We start from the raw sequence: 15,983 nt of genomic DNA on the forward strand, positions 1-15,983 counted from the left end.
AATAAAAGCAACGTAGAAGTAACTCCCAAGGGTTTGATAAGAAAACAGGTAATAGGTTCTACCTCAACTACTTCACAATACCCACAATTTAATTAGATCCTAATCATGCAAGTGTTTGAGGAAAACAGATCTAATGCAATAAAAACTGGGTATGAACGGGATATGATCAAAGTGTTACTTGCCTTGCTGATGATCCGCAAAACCTAGCGATTCGAAGTAACAAGCGGCACACTCCGGATACTCTATCGCAAACAAACAAGCATACAATCAGTACTCATCTAATGCACAGGTAAAACTCAAATGAAAGATCCAACCAGAAAGTCCAACTTAAAAACTCCGGTTTGCAAAAAGAATCCACTCGAAAGAAGCAACGAAAGTCAAACAGCGAAAGAAAGAAACTTTGTTTACTAATCTGGATCTAGGTCAAATTTTACTGTAGCAAAAACTTGTTTGAGTAGGTTAAACGGAAAGAGAATTTCGAGACGAAACTCTAGGCGCTTGAATCGCCTGATTCCGATAAACGAGCGAGAAGTTAAACAGATTCGAAAATTCGATCAGAAATCGAATCTGGGAAAATAACGAGAAAACTCCGACGAAAAAGAAAAACGGACGGACGTTCGTTAACAGAGAAAAACCGACGAACGCGTTCGTCGAAACGAACGGTTCGGTGAACGCTCGTAAAATAATAAAAACGGAAAAAAACGATCTAGGGTTTTAAAAAAAAACGAAAACCGGCAAAGTCAACGGGCGGCGGCAGTACCTCGTCGGGCTCCGGCGAGGGGCTCCGGCGGGGCGGCGAACTCGGGCGACGGGGTGCGGGGCTCGGCGAGGGGCGGGCGAGGCGAGGGCGGCGGCTCCCGGCGGCGGCGGCGCGGCGCTACGGCGGCGGCGGCGGGGCGTGTTGCGGGCGGCGGCGGGGCTCGGCGGTGAGGGCTCCGGCGGCGGCGGTGGTGAGAGAAAAGAGAGGGGGGGTCCGGTGCCTTGTGGAGGGGGCAAGGGCGGCGGGCGGCGTAGCCGGCCGGGACTCGGTGGCGATCCCGTCTCCGGGGCGGAGACGACGGGGCGGTGGGGCTGGGCCGTCGGCTGGGCCTTTGGCCCAGTCGGCGCGCGGGCGGATTTTTTTTTAAATAAGTTCCGCGAGAAAATTACGTAGAAAAAAATAAATAAAAATCAGACAAATATGAAATAAATTTTCCCCGTCTAGTTAGAAAATCTAGAATAGGGTGAACATTTTTTTAATTCAAAATAAATATTTTGAAAACATGCAATATTTTTAATGCACTAAAAATTGCAAATAACATCCAAATAAATTCCAAATAATGATTTTAACATTTTTCCTCCAGTATTTCAATTGTTTTGGAGAAGTCATATTTTCTCCTCTCGTTTATTTAAAATGAAATATTTTTCCGGAGAGAAAAATAATTAAAACCAAAATCCTCGTCTTATTATTTGATGAAAATCAAATTTGAAAATTCGAGAAAATCCCCAACTCTCTCCGAGGGTCCTTGAGTTGCTTAGGATTTATCGAGGATGTGTCAAAATGCAATAAAACATGATATGCAATGATGATCTATGTATAACATTCCAAATTGGAAATTTGGGATGTTACACACGCCGGAGGCGCCGTTCTTCAATTTAGTAAAGTTATACAGCCGTGCCTCTGCTAGTCTACACCTGTGCCTATACAGAATTCACACGATTGAACGATTTTGAAGACTGTCGTTTTGCATTAAAAAATTGATGTTTTTTCCTTAGTTGAAAGGTCACATTTGGTAGTGTTGGTAGTCCCCGTCCGTAACTACCCCATGAATCTCCATTACCCGGAAATATAATGGGAACAAAAAGGGAAACGAGAAAGGGAAACAGGGAACCAAGCACGTGAACTGGTATTTTCTTTGTGTGATCGAGCGAAAAGGGAAAACGGAAAATTCTGGTAGTTCGAGGGTCAAACTGCAAAACGCATGAAACCACAAACCGGAAAGGGAAAACCGAGAACCAACCGCGCCAGCTGGTTTTTCCTTGCGGGAGCGCTCCATGCGCGACACTTGTCACGCGCGGAGTGCTCCCGAACCGCTCATTACGAGCGCTCCGAAGAAGCGCTCGTTAACTAGTTGCTCTCCTCATCTGCCGTCCTATCCCCGAACCATCCGTCAGGGCTATATGCCCCTGTATTGATTTCTAATAAGAACCGCCTAAAGGCGACAGTAGCAGCCTGCCTGCGCGCGTACGCTCGTTCGGCTTATAGCGGTCGCTGCGGGCCCGATTTACTACTTTTTTCCGTTTTCTTGTCTTTTGTTTTATTATTTTTTCTTCTTCATTTTGCTTTGATTTTGTTTGTTTTCGCATTGCTTTTTTGGTTTTCCTTTCTTTATTTGTTATGCCTAGTTTTTCGTTTGTTTGTTTCTTGTGTTTCATTGTTTTCTGTATATTTTGCTCTTCTTTTGTTTTCTTTGTCGTTTCATTAGTTTTCTTGTTGGTTTCCCTTTTTCTTTTTTTCAACAAGTGTCTACATTTTCATACATATTGTACTCTTTTGTATACTAGAAACATTTTTTACACATGGTGAACATGTTTCAAACATATGATTAACATTTTTAAATATATGTTTTGATGTCTACTTTTTTCATACATGTTGTACATTTTTCAGGAACATATAAACATTTTTATAAACATTTCCCATTTTTAAAATACATGTTATACATTTTATGAAAAACTTGCTTTGAACGTTTCTTGAAGTACATGTTAAACATTTTTTAAATACACATTGAAACAATTTTTAATGATACAAATATTTTCATTGAACTATGCAAACTTTTTTTACATTGTACAAACCTTTTTTAAATGTCTGAACTCATTTTTGAAACTTGTGAACATTTTTTTGTAATGTATAAATATTTTTGTGCACATTACTAAGATTTTTTTTCGTAATGATTAGTATTTTCTACTTTTTTCATTTGTACATTTTTCTTATAGATAAAACAAATTTTTTGATACACGTTTAACATTTTCAAATGAAATATTAATATTTTGTTAAAATTTAATATTTTTTGGTAATATTTATATTCAGAATATTTGTGAATAGAAATAAAGAAAAAAAATGAAAAGTGTGAATAAAAACAGAAGAAAAACAAGACAAAAAAGTAACATGACATCAGTAGGCGAGCAATGGTTACTGGGCCGGCACATTACGTGTTCTACTGCAGGCGAACCATGGTAGGGCTAGCTGCGGGTGGCACATAGCTGCGCTCATCCGAACGCCGTCGGCCACCCACCGCGAGAGACTTGCGGACGCACTCACGACCCATATGCAACATTTATTTTTAGGGGAAAGCCAAGTTTTATTCATCAAACACCACAAAATGAGGGATATGGTTTAGATCATGGGGTTGGCCAAAAGAGACATGGCGCCCCTTACCTAGAGAAAGAGCAAACTTGGCTAGATGTGTTTCATGATTTACTACACGACCTTCAAAAGTAAAATTACAATGAAATGAAAATGTTCTAAGAGAAAACTCGCTGATAATAGCTCCGCAGTTGCCCTGGTTGTTGTTGTTTATGTCCCCTATCTCTTGCTTTGAACCTGAGGACACCACAAAAATGTTGAATGTGAAGGTCCTCTACGAGAGCTATCACCTCCCTGCAAGCGATTGTCTCCAAGGTTGCTGGATCGTTAAGTCCACCAACGACAAGTGTTGAACTCCCAAGATAGATGCCGTCGATATCTCTGCATATGGCCGCTGCTGCTCCTCCCCTTCCTGCCAGAACGTCGGCATCAACATGGAGTTTAGCATAACGCATCGGTGGTGCCTTTGGTCATTGGGTAGTAGTTACAACGGATCGGATGAGGGAATGAATCTTTTGAGGACTTTGTGAGATACCTTCATTGATAGCTTGGCGAAGTGCAAGACATATTGCCCATAGAGTGACTGAAAGCTTCACACAAAGAGCATGCGGTAATGATTTCATAAGTGTGAAAAGCCAGTTTTAGCGTCTGCTTCGGATGTCGTCACAAGAGTTTGAGCTAACTCCTCATCAACCAGCGCCCATGTGCATCTTACACAGTGCATTCAACAAGTGAATGTCTCCATGAATCTGATGCCCTGCAAAAAAAACCACAAGCACTTGTATTGAGCATATGTCTATGAGCTTGAACATTATTAGTTGGTATTGAATGTTTTGAGAGTTGCCATATGAGCATCTGTACCTTTGTCGCGACTTGAGTCTCCATATGGTCATCCGTACCTATGTGGACACGCTCACGACGCATATGCAAAAGGATAAATTGATCGAGAGATCCCCTATTTTGCATGTTGGGCGTGGAATAAAAGCGCAAGCGGCCACATGGGCCAGGCACAAATTGCTAGTTTGCCCCCTTTTTTATTACACATATACTAAACAAATTTTAGTTTGGTTTTCAAAAGTGAAACAAGGAATTTTTACAAAAGTGATAAATGTTCACACAGTGTGCATATGTAATGAATAGTAAAGAAATAAAAAAAACCTTTTTTAAAAATTCATGAGTTTTAAGAATGTTCACAAAATTTAATATTTTTCACTTACTCTGAAAAATGTTAAAGAATTTAGAAAATGTTCACTAATTCAAAAAAAATCATGATGATACTTTTATTTTTTTAATAAATTATACAAATTGTCCACAAATTTTAAAATCATGAAATTTAAAATTCTTCATGCTTTTATTCATGGATTTCCAATAACTTTTTATGAAATGAAAATAAGAGACAATTAACTTTTTATGTCCAAAAGGAAGTTTTTTAAAGCTATTAGGAAAAAGAAAACAAAAACCTGAACAAAAAACCAAAAATGGAAAAGCAATTGACCAACCCTTACCTATACGCCGGCCTAGCGCCCGGTGCGGTGTGCGCGGAGTTCATAGTCTAGCGAAGTTTTGTTTGTCTCTTGCAGTAGGTACTTTCATGATCTCGTAATGATCCCTATGAACGTTGCAAATGAATGAAGTTGGAGTGTTGTTTCCTTGAAAAGAAAAACACCGATGAAAGAAGCACGGAGCAATTGGGCAAATTGGGTTTACGGGCCTGCGGCTGGTATGGTACTCTATATGTTAATGGCCCAACAATTTATTAGTTTTCCGTTCCTTATCTCAAAAGGATTTTTCCCTAAAAAAATCTCAAAAGAAGAAGGAAACGGCGACAGAGTACAAACGGGGGTATTTCAACTGTTCCCGAGTGGTTCGGCCTCCGCACCTCCGCTCCGCAGCCACCTCTCTCGCCAGACAGGGGGAGCGACGACGAGGAGGAGCGGCGCCTTTGGCAGTGTCCCGGCGACGGTCCTACTGCCGTCCTCCTGCTCCGAGCGTGACTTCACATCCCCTGCCGAGGTCACACCAGCCTCCGGGCGGCGCCAGACCAGGCGTTGGTGCGCCGCCGCCGGATCTGACCTCGCTAGGGAAGGCATTCCAAGGTACAAGGTTCGCTCGCTGGTGGAGGTACGCCGGGTCGCCGTGGCCGTGAGCGCGTCCTCACGGGTGGCGGAGGGCGTTCGGGGAGCGGACCGCAGATGAGATCAAAGAGGCCTCCTTGCTGTCGTTTGATTTGAGCAGGTAACTTCACCTTCTTACCCGCAAAAAGATTACGACTTTCCTCCTTCTTACCTGCGAAAAGGATAAAATTTGATAATTTAGGTTGCCTTCCTGTGACTGCGAGCAGCGTTTTGATGAATTCTCCGTATTTTGTTACCAGTTTCTCCAGTTCTGTGGCTGCAGTTTCTTGTAAAGATCTGAAATTTCAATGCGTCATGCAATCAGCCCACTCATTCTGGTGTGACTGTGAGCAGCGCTTTGATGAATTCTCCGTATTTTGTTACCAAATTCTCTCAGTTTTGTAGCTGCAGTTTGTTGTAAAAATCTGAAATTTCAATGCGTCATGCGTTCGGCTCACTCATTTTGCTGTAAGTGATAAGAAATTCTAGCTGCGCAACTCACACATGTTGCTTGCTATTTCTTTTATCCGAAACAGGTTATTCCGGGGAGTTAAATTCCACTGCTGATTTTTCGTAATAAAAGAGCTCTTTCACGAGCTAGCGTTTCAGAAGGATGCTTCAAGCTTCCCCTCAGTCCCCAATAATGATGAGCGGCGTCTCGTTTGTTGTCTCGCGGGGTGTCTGTCGCAGCCGCCTAAGGTACCCTATGATTGCCAACTTGTGTTCTTTGATCAATCAGTCCGAGTAGTTTGTTATCAGTGATGCCGCCTTTTCTTTGCAGTCATTCCTATGAAATGGAGGTGCAGCCAGAAGCCGTCAGGGACTGGTCCGATCTGCCTCTTGATGTGCTTGCTTTGGTCTTTGCCAAACTCGGCGCAGTTGATATTCTCATGGGTGCAGGCCTTGTGTGCCACTCATGGCTCGAGGCGGCAAAAGTACCTAGTTTATGGCGATATGTCGACATGGAGCACCATGATGTCTTGCGAGGGAAGAAGAAAAAGAGCCGCGATGTCTTGTGTGCAATGGCAAAAGCCGCCGTGGACCGCTCCAATGGGCAGCTCGAGGTGTTTGCAGGGAGCGAGTTTGTTACTGATCAGCTTCTCAAGTATATAGCAGAAAGGTACTCTTGTTTTAGTACAATATTTGCGTCTAAATTCCAAATCTGACCACACAAACTAGTTGTTTTGTTCTTCTTTCAAGCTAAAATCGGGTGGCCTCTTAATTTATTGGGTACAGCTTGCTGATTCGTTAACGGGTGTAGTGAAACTAGTTCACATAGATGAGATTCGTGCAGGGATTTCTGAGTGAATGTAGTCAAACTAGTGGTTTGTATAGATGAGATCAAAACACATACATGAGTACTTGATGTTTAGCTGTTGTAATCACATTATTTGCTCTCCATGCTTAGTTTTATACAGGAAATTATAAAGCCAAAAGTTGTAGCCTGTAGGTAGATCATCTCTACTATCTTATAAATTGGAGTTAGTGGCAGTGGTGGTGAGTTCACACACCCACTCCACCCCAATCTCCCTCATCCATCTAGAACCCTCCAGACCTCTCCAATTGGAAGGGGAAAAACTATACTCCCTCCATTCCCTTATACAAGGCCACTATCAAAAATACATTTTGCATCAATACAAGGCCACCAACAGTAATCGAGGCAAAAATTAATGATGTTTCTTCGTACTAGCAACTTTTTAATACTTACATGCATGTAGTCATAATGACACTCAACCACTTCCTTCTCATTCATTCGTTGCATGCTTGTGATGTATTAATGATCCTGGTTAACGAAAAAAAAAGTTGACTTGCAAAGGGGTCATTAAATTTTATCTTGGTACCTGTAATATGAGTTTGTGGCCTTGTATAAGGGAATGGAGGGAGTATCTTGCAATAGTGCCCCCCCACCGCTGCAGTTTTCACAAGTGTAATGTTGGCTGCTTGGTTGAGTTTCTTCTTTGCAGCGTTGCACGGGCATTGGTTGTTATCTACTACTAACCCAATAAAACTAAATTATTATTTTTCATTCCGTAGCAACGCTCGGGCGTTACGCTAGTTGCCAAAAAAGAACATGTTGATTCTCGTTATGCCCTAATGCTACAACAATGTTATGATCTCCTTTTCTTTTTTCCGCAGATCACCCTCCCTTAAGAGCCTCAGCCTTGACTATTGCAATGTCACCAACGAAGCATTCACTGAGCTGATAATCAAGCTTCCTCTGCTCGAAGAACTTCTCATTTCCCTATGTCCATTTGTTGATGGTGACGCATATGAGGTCACCAGCAGAGCATGTGCGCAGCTGAAGCGTCTCATGTTGCGGCAAGGGTCGTATGGGGGTATAAGAGATGGGGCACTTGGAATCGAGATGATGCACGAGCTGCGATACCTTACTCTCGTCAATAGTAATATCACGACAGAGGAGCTGGTTGCCATCATCGATGGCTGCCCTCACATGGAGCGCCTCTGCGTGCGCAACTGTTGCAACATCGTTGTGGATGGAACCCTGCGAGCGAAGTGTTCAAGGATCAAGACGCTGATTCTACCCCCTTTGCAGCATATGCAGAACGTGCGCTCCCGTTACATTTTTCACCCTGATGATAGCCTTTTCACTGACAAGTTTGACGATTGGAGATCTTCCTAAATGTGATGATTTGTCTCCAACGGCTATCGATCTATCTATATATTGGTCTAGCATGGCTACTTTTGTCATTTGGGATATGGCATGAATGGTTCAAGTGGCTATTCACATTGGTAATCTGTGATATTGATACTGCAGACCAAATGCGGAGGTAAACTCTGGTTTGTGGTGTTCTAAGAAGTTCCCAAGCTCGTGCATACAGTGTTGACCCCTTAGTCACCTGCTACGTCAAGGTTGTGCTCTGCATCCAGCACAGCACACTCATCACCAATGCCATGGCACGCCCCTCTTGCTGCATGCGGTTGCCACATATCATTTCTTCTGAGCCTTCCTGGTTCCTGTTCGATTGGTGGAGCATTTTGGACTAGAAGCAGTTCTTCGTAAATTTACTGTACCGCTTTAAGATTAGTAGGGGCATGGTTCTTCTTGATGTGTAAGCTATGATTGTTTGTGATCATTTGGAGATGTGATTGTATGTCGGTAAAAACTAAAGGGTTGGATATTGAAGAGCAGGGGAGGAGATTGTATGGGTTGAGAATACAGAGTCAAGAATTCTAGGATTCGTTGGTGCTGAGTATCTGATCATCATATAAAGCCTTTACCTCCGCAGTCTTTGCTCATACTTGCCCATCTGTTGTTTCACAAAGCGGCAGTAGTGTGACTGCAACGACCAGAGTTTCAGTTGCAATCTGAAATCTTCTACAAACTCTGCCTTGTCGACATTCGACTGTGAGAGGTAGATATTTTCTGTAATTCTTGTCCTACATGATCAATACCGCTGTTACTTAGATTTTTTTAATTCACCTGTTGTGACCTAGAAATGACCAGATACCAAAGTATAATCATTAGTTCAGTTCATTCTTAGGGTTGATTATAAATTCTTCGAGAATATTGCATTAAAATTTTCTTCTAAAATTCAGATCTCAGGTAGTTCTTTAACAATTTCAACTTTAAATTTTTTCTTTCAGCTGATGCCACAGTAACAGGCATAGTAAATATAAAATCCGATATGCAGTAGAAATATTAGGATAACAAGCTACTTTGACAAACAAAAAAATCTCCTTACCATACATTGGTCCATTGGCCAAAGTCAACGTAACACTTATATTCAACATCAAATGAACCATCTGAAGAGAAAGAACTTGCAAATTTATGACAACTGTCTTTTTGTTCAGAATGGTTCAATAACTTCAAGGCCGTTAAACTCATTAAAAATCCAAATATGTGTATGAATGATTTGGAGTTCCTCGAATAAGCTTTTCAATTAATTGGTTGCCTTATCAACCATAAACAAAAACTAATTAACTTCAAAATCCTTCTCAATCTTGGTTCTAAGATGATCAATTTCATCAAATTGCTTCTTCCTGGGAGTACGAAGCTTTACTGGAAATGATAGCTCAACATCTATTTTAGTTGCGATTTCTTTAGCAATGATCACACTAAAATCAAACCCTTCATTTCTGCAAGTGTCCAAGTAATTCCTCATACCTTCTATTTGTATTATGGGGACTCAACACACATGGATGGTGATTGCAACTTCATGCTCACCGAATCTACAACAAATAGAATGACATGCCAAATGACCATACCAAGTATAAACTCATAGCTGCCAATCACTTCATCACCCCTATCCTTGGATACGGTACCACTCAGGCAAAGTTGATCTTAGCTTAGGAGCTTGAAATCTAATTGCTTTCACACTTTTGATCCGACTATCCCAACGAGTATGTTCAAAGATTTCACAGGTAAATCGCCCAAATGGCTCATAAAAACTTTTCATCTTTTGGTAGAACACTAGTGCAGAACTGGGCTTTAGCGCCGGTTCGTAAGGGCCTTTAGTGCCGGTTCTGCAACCGGCACTAAAGAGTGGAGACTAAAGGCCCCCCCTTTACTACCGGTTCGGCACGAACCGGCGCTAAAGTGCCACCACGTGGCACGAGCCAGGCCCGGGTGCTGGTAGACCATTAGTACCGGTTGGTAGCACCAATCGATACTAAATGTTTGGGGGGTTTGGTTTTAATTTTTATTTTTCCATTAATTTTGTGTTTTCCATTTAATTCTTTTTTGTTTGCTGGTATTTTACGATACTACATATTGTACACGTTATGCATATATATAAATAGATTTTCTCGTAGAACCGATCATATATATATATATATATATATATATATATATATATATATATATATATATATATATATATATATATATAATCGAATGTCTCACAACCACCATTAATTATTCACACATACACATGTATATATATACAATTTCTCCTACATGTTGCCTTGGTGCCTTCGGAGCACGATGACAAGTGGTTCATGGGGGCGCTGGCGGGTAATAGTATTCTTCTTTGGGATCTATGACCTGATCGAGCAAAAATCCCGCTATTTCCTCTTGAAGTGCCCGTATGCGCTCCTCTGGTAGGAGCTGGTCCCGCACCTCTTTGAACTGTTAAGAAGGAGATCAATATGCATGTGTATTAGTTGTGTGACTAGATATCGACAATCATGTAAGATTTGTGAATAGTGTTCTGGCAAACGTACCCAGTCCTGTCTATCAGATCTGCTCCTTTCGGACGCCATCATGCGAATGTTCTCGCAAACGTAGTATGCACACACTTCAGTCCCCGGCGCCTGCTTCAGGGCCTTTACGAGAATAGAATTTAATCAGATAATAATTAATCAAGCATGTTAATTAATTAATGGTATTGAAACAAGAATTAAAGAGATGGTAGCTAGCTAGCTAGTACTACTTAATTACTTACCTTGGGTCGATACCAACATAGCTTTTGTCGCCATTTTCCTAGAGTCACCTTGATGTACTTTGCCCAAGCCCTGCCCGCCGGCAAAGAAAATTAATAAAGGGGTTACTAAAAACAGTTCATATCAGGAAATGACGAACCAAATAGGCCGAGATATAGTTAATAATGATTGAAATAACCTGTCGACTATCCCCTTCACGATGTTGTAGTCACTATCTTTTTTAAGTAGTGAGTCCAGTACTTCAACTTTTCCTTCGTCAACTTTAATGTCTAACAAGATCCAATGGAAGCTGCATGCGCATACGTTTGCATGTATAAATTAAGCGGGCATGTGCATAACACTAATCAACTATAACCCTAAACCCTATACACTTATTAACATCTAGCTAGTAAGCAAAAACAGAATTTGTAGTACAAGACAGTGTGACTCACTCGAAGTTGTAAGGAAGTAGTATATCTTCATTGCTATTGAGGTGCTTCAAGAACTCTACCATGTTTTTCTCTACATCTTGTCTACACCATTCCAATTTCCATGTGTATTCATTAACGGTATTTGGGTCAATGAACCCAATGCCATAGCGTCCAGCTTTTTTCATTTCATACATCTTCATCCTGCATAATACCACAGAAAAGAATATATAGTGAGGATATATAATTACAGGTAATTAATGATCAATCAATGAGCACTAGAGCTAGCTTGAGACTTAAATTACAGAAAGAAATCACTTACAAACAATAGCAACTGACGATAGATTTGTCGAGTGCATCTTGATTGAATAACTGAAATAGTTCTGAATACTCAACGGACAGAGCTTTCTTATTGAAGTAATGATCTTCCTCGACTTGCACCATGAGGGACTCTTGATTGGAAATCTTGGTAATTTTCATGTACCAATCATGCAATTCATACATTCTCGTTGGGAGGTTCTTGACCTCCTCGGGCTCGACCAAAGGTTGGCCCCGGACATATTTCCGTTTTATTTCCTCCTCTCTAAGCGAAGACATGGGCTCGATATCGAGGAGTTGTCCAACAGTGATCTTGAGCATTTCAGCCTGCATTATATGCTCCTCAGTTATTACCACATCGCCCAGCTCGGGAACGTAAACGGTTTGCCCACAATAATATTGGGCGCGCGTACTCTCATGTGTTGTTGGCACAACAAGCGGGGGGGGGGGGGGGGGGTCGATTGCGCCGCCTGTTCTCCCAGCTGGGGAACGATTTTCCCGCATTTTTTGACAGCTGCTTGTTGGCTCGAGCTCGAGCTCGCTTCTTTCTGTAGTCGTGCTCGATGTGCCTTCCTGATTTGGCGCTCATAGTCTGAGTCAACAGGTTTGGGAGCTGGTGATCTAGCCATACGAATGAAGTGGTCAATCTTTTCCTCAGGCACTTTCTCCCTCGGCGGCGTTGCCGGTTTCGGTCCAAAATGAGCGTCCACTTTGGCCCGCACTATTGCATCGTTTTGCTCCTTGGTCATGTCGTAAGGCCTCTGAGGAAGAGGAGCGAGGCTGCTTGGACCATATTTATATCGCTGGTCTCCGCCTGTACTTCCTGTACTACCTCGACTTGTACCGCTACGCACCATAGCTGCGGCGTGTCTCTTCTGCGATTGCTTAGGCGGCGGAGACGGCTGACGTGGCTTAGTTGGAGCAGGAGGAGTGGCCTGACGCTGTGCCGGACTTGAAGCAGGAGGTGTGGCCTGACACGGTGTCGGACTTGAAGCAGGAGGTGTGGCCGGACGCTGTGCCGGACTTGAAGCAGGAGGTGTGGACTGACACGGTGTCGGACTTGAAACAGGAGGAGTGGCCTGACGCTGTGCCGGACTTGAAGCAGGAGTCTACTCACGCGTTCGTGGACTTGGAGGAGCGGGAGTCTGCTGACACGGTGGCGGACTTCGAGGAGGAGTCGGCAGACGCGGTGTCGGTGGACTTCGAAAGATGATGCAATCCTTTCTCCATGGGATGATACGATGCATGGCCTCTCCCAGTGTGTGCTCGTCGTCACCTCCAGGAATGTCAAGCTCTAGTCCCGAATATGGGTCCACCACCTCATCAACCAAGACACGAGCATAGCCCGCTGGAATCGGGGCGCAATGGAAGGTTGCTTCGGGGGTAATTGTAAAAGCAACGGCGTCCGCCACCTTCATGGATATGTTCTTCATTTTGAAGTGTAGCTCACAGTTAGTGTTCTCTATGATGTCATCCACAGGGTATGTATCCAGCAGTGCGTCGCCCGGGGCGGAACCAACGCTGCTTCTCGGCATGGATGGGACGGTGCTATCCAATGCTGGATGATCATCCGCTTACTGCTGCCGCTGCTGAGACCCCCTTTCCTGGCTAAGTGAGTCGATCTGCTTCTGCTGCTGCTGGAATTTGAGTGCCAAGTCCGCGTGCCTTGCTTCTAGGCCTTGAAGGTGTTCCGCGTCCCGCTTCCTCTTCTCCTCCTCCAGCTTCCTCTTCTTCTCCTCCTCCATCTTCTTTCTTGCACGGGTCCTGTAGTCGTCGTTCCATTCCGAAAAGCCCTCATACCAGGGAATAACGCCCTTGCCTCGTGTTCTTCCCGGGTGTTCAGGATTTCCCAGGGCGCGCGTAAGCTCGTCGTTCTCTCTGTTGGGCGTGAACACCCCCTTTCGAGCATCTTCTATTGCGTCAAGTAACTTTTGTTCTGCTCCTTTTAGACTTGCCTTCTTCGAAACCAGGCCTGTCTTCGGGTCCAACGCCCCCCATGCGCATAGAACCAAGTTCTGCACCTGGGGGGCCAGCTCCTAGTAACCGGAGTGACCCCTGCATCCTCCATCTCTTGCTCAGACTTATCCCACTTAGGCATTGCCACCGCGTAGCCACCTGGACCCAGCCTATGGAACTGCGTCTTTTTGCGGCATTGGCCTTATTTTTTCTCGACCGTTCCTTAGATAATTCTGATTCCTTGAATTTCACGAAAGCGGGCCAGTGTTCTCTTTGCTTCTTCAGTGTTCCCTTGAATTCTGGAGTCTTCCTTTCTGCAGCGAGGTAGTTGGCCCATACAGTTTTCTTGTGGGTGTTGAATGCAATTGCCATCTTCTTAAGAGCAGCGTCCTTGACTTTCTGCACATCTGCATCAGTGAAATAATCTGGTAGGGTGAAATGTTCCATCAGAGATTCCCAAAGCTTTTGTTTTGCTCTGTCGTCGACCCAAGTAACATCTGGGCGTTTAGTTTTTGGCTCTTTCCATTCTTGAATGGAGATCGGGAGTTGGTCCTTCACAAGAACTCCGCACTGACGAACGAACTTGTTCGCAATGTTCTTAGGCGTGAGGGGTTCGCCACTAGCTTTGATGGAATCGATGTTGTACTTTACACCCTCCTTCAACTTTTTGCCCGGGCCGCGCTTTGTCCTGCTGTCTGTAGAAGCAGATTTGCTCGATCCGGAGGGCTGAAAGAAGAAAGATCGATTCGTTAATATATCTTCAAATAAAAAAACATGTGATGATCACTAGATGCCTGCTTATATAAATATACCTCGCCGGTAGTCTTTGTTATTTCAAGATCAACATTGTATTCGTCATCATAATCATTGTCTGCGTCATCATAATCATAATCATAGTTCATGACTTCATCAGCTCGGTCGTCGAGATCGAATATCTTATCATCACCCTCCCCGGTATTGTTCAGATATTGGGAGCCGTCATTTGCTTCATTCAGATCATCTGGCCTGTTAGGGCTGCGTATGATCTCGAACAGGGCCTCTTCTCCCTCTCTGCCGGTATTGTCCGCCATAGCTTTTATTTAACTAATACAGAAGAAATATAAAACAATTTAGTATTCAAATTACAATGCATGGATGCAATCAATAAGGAAAAACTAAATCATATAGTACATAATATGCATCATCTCGAATAATATATAATCTCGAATACATCGTCTCAAATAATATATAATCTCGAATACATCACTGGCTAGGTAGCTAATAAAGATCGAATACTATAGAAGAATCTAGGCCACTCGTGGTTCCTGGGGCGCGGGCGGTGGACACCCAAAGACAAGGAACCATCACAGGATCATATCTCCGATCATCTGCCCAAAGAACCTGCCAGGTATTGGAGAACCTGACGTCCATAGCAGCCATGTAGTGATGGACGTGCTCGTCCTCCTCCCTGACACGACGACGCATCACCTCCGGCGGGGCCGGCTCCCTCTGCACCGAATGTGGCCCACGCGAACGCTACAAAGGAGATCAGGGTCGACGACGGGACCCGAGGCCGGGTTCCTCACCAAGCGGCGCGCCCCTCCAGGTAGCACCTCCCAGTGCCAGCCCGGCGGAGCCCAATCCCGGACATGGGTCAGCCGGACGTCGTCGCGAACGGCTCGACGGCGAGGATGCGGGCTGGGCATCGTCGAGAACAAATACTATATGCCCGCAAAAAGTAACATTTTTTAAATGATTGGATTGTGATAACTAAAATTCTATATGCAAATTCTAACAATTTGACATTAATCTAATTCATCTAACTAAAACCAATTCTAAAATTTCTAACATTTCTATATATATATAACTAACATTTCTAATATTTCTATAACTAAAAAACAGAAAAATTGCTAACATTTCTATAAATATTTCTATAACTTAAAAACAGAAAAATTTATAACATTTTTATATAACTAACATTTCTATAACATTTCTATAACTAAAAAACAGAATTTTTTTAACATTTCTATAACTAAAAAACAAAAAAAATTCTATAACTAAAAAACTAAAAAAACAATGTGTGTGTGTGTGGACATGGCGGCCGGGGCAGGAGCTCACCGGCGAGGCGAGGCGACGGGGACGGCGACGGGCGGCGACGACGGGGATGGGGACGGGGCGGTGACGACGGGGACGGGGACGGGCCGGGCGGGGACGACGGGACGACGGGGCGGGGCGCGACGACGACGGGGACGGGGCGGCGACGGGGACGGCCGGGGCGGCGACGACAGGGACGGGGCGGCGACGGGGGCGTCGACGAGGGGTGGCGACGAGGGCGGCGGGCGACGGGGCAGAGGAGAAGAAGCAGATGAGAAACTGAATTTTTTGAAGTGTTTTCTTATATAGGATGGGCCTTTTGTACCGGTTGGAGCGACCAACCGGCACTAAAGGTCAATTTTGGTCAGG

At 43.7% G+C, this 15,983-nt stretch overlaps 1 protein-coding gene across 1 annotated transcript; it reads left to right on the forward strand.

The window, feature by feature from the left end:
- Positions 1–5,167: 5,167 nt before the first annotated feature.
- LOC109758821 (putative F-box/LRR-repeat protein 23) lies at positions 5,168–8,669 on the forward strand. The gene is made up of 4 exons (XM_020317687.4): positions 5,168–5,578; positions 5,994–6,156; positions 6,239–6,577; positions 7,594–8,669. The coding sequence occupies exons 2-4, from the start codon at positions 6,071–6,073 to the stop codon at positions 8,096–8,098; spliced, it is 930 nt and encodes a 309-aa protein (XP_020173276.1). The 5' UTR covers positions 5,168–5,578; positions 5,994–6,070; the 3' UTR covers positions 8,099–8,669.
- Positions 8,670–15,983: the final 7,314 nt, after the last annotated feature.

Source organism: Aegilops tauschii, chromosome 2 (assembly GCF_002575655.3).
Source record: "Aegilops tauschii subsp. strangulata cultivar AL8/78 chromosome 2, Aet v6.0, whole genome shotgun sequence".
NCBI lineage: Eukaryota > Viridiplantae > Streptophyta > Magnoliopsida > Poales > Poaceae > Aegilops > Aegilops tauschii.

Coding starts and splice junctions, on each gene's coding strand:
- LOC109758821 (XM_020317687.4), top strand. CDS start 6,071: ATGCTTCAAGCTTCCCCTCAGTCCCCAATAATGATGAGCGGCGTCTCG. Junction 6,157..6,238: donor GTCTGTCGCAGCCGCCTAAG/GTACCCTATGAT, acceptor TTTTCTTTGCAG/TCATTCCTATGAAATGGAGG. Junction 6,578..7,593: donor CTCAAGTATATAGCAGAAAG/GTACTCTTGTTT, acceptor TTTTTTCCGCAG/ATCACCCTCCCTTAAGAGCC.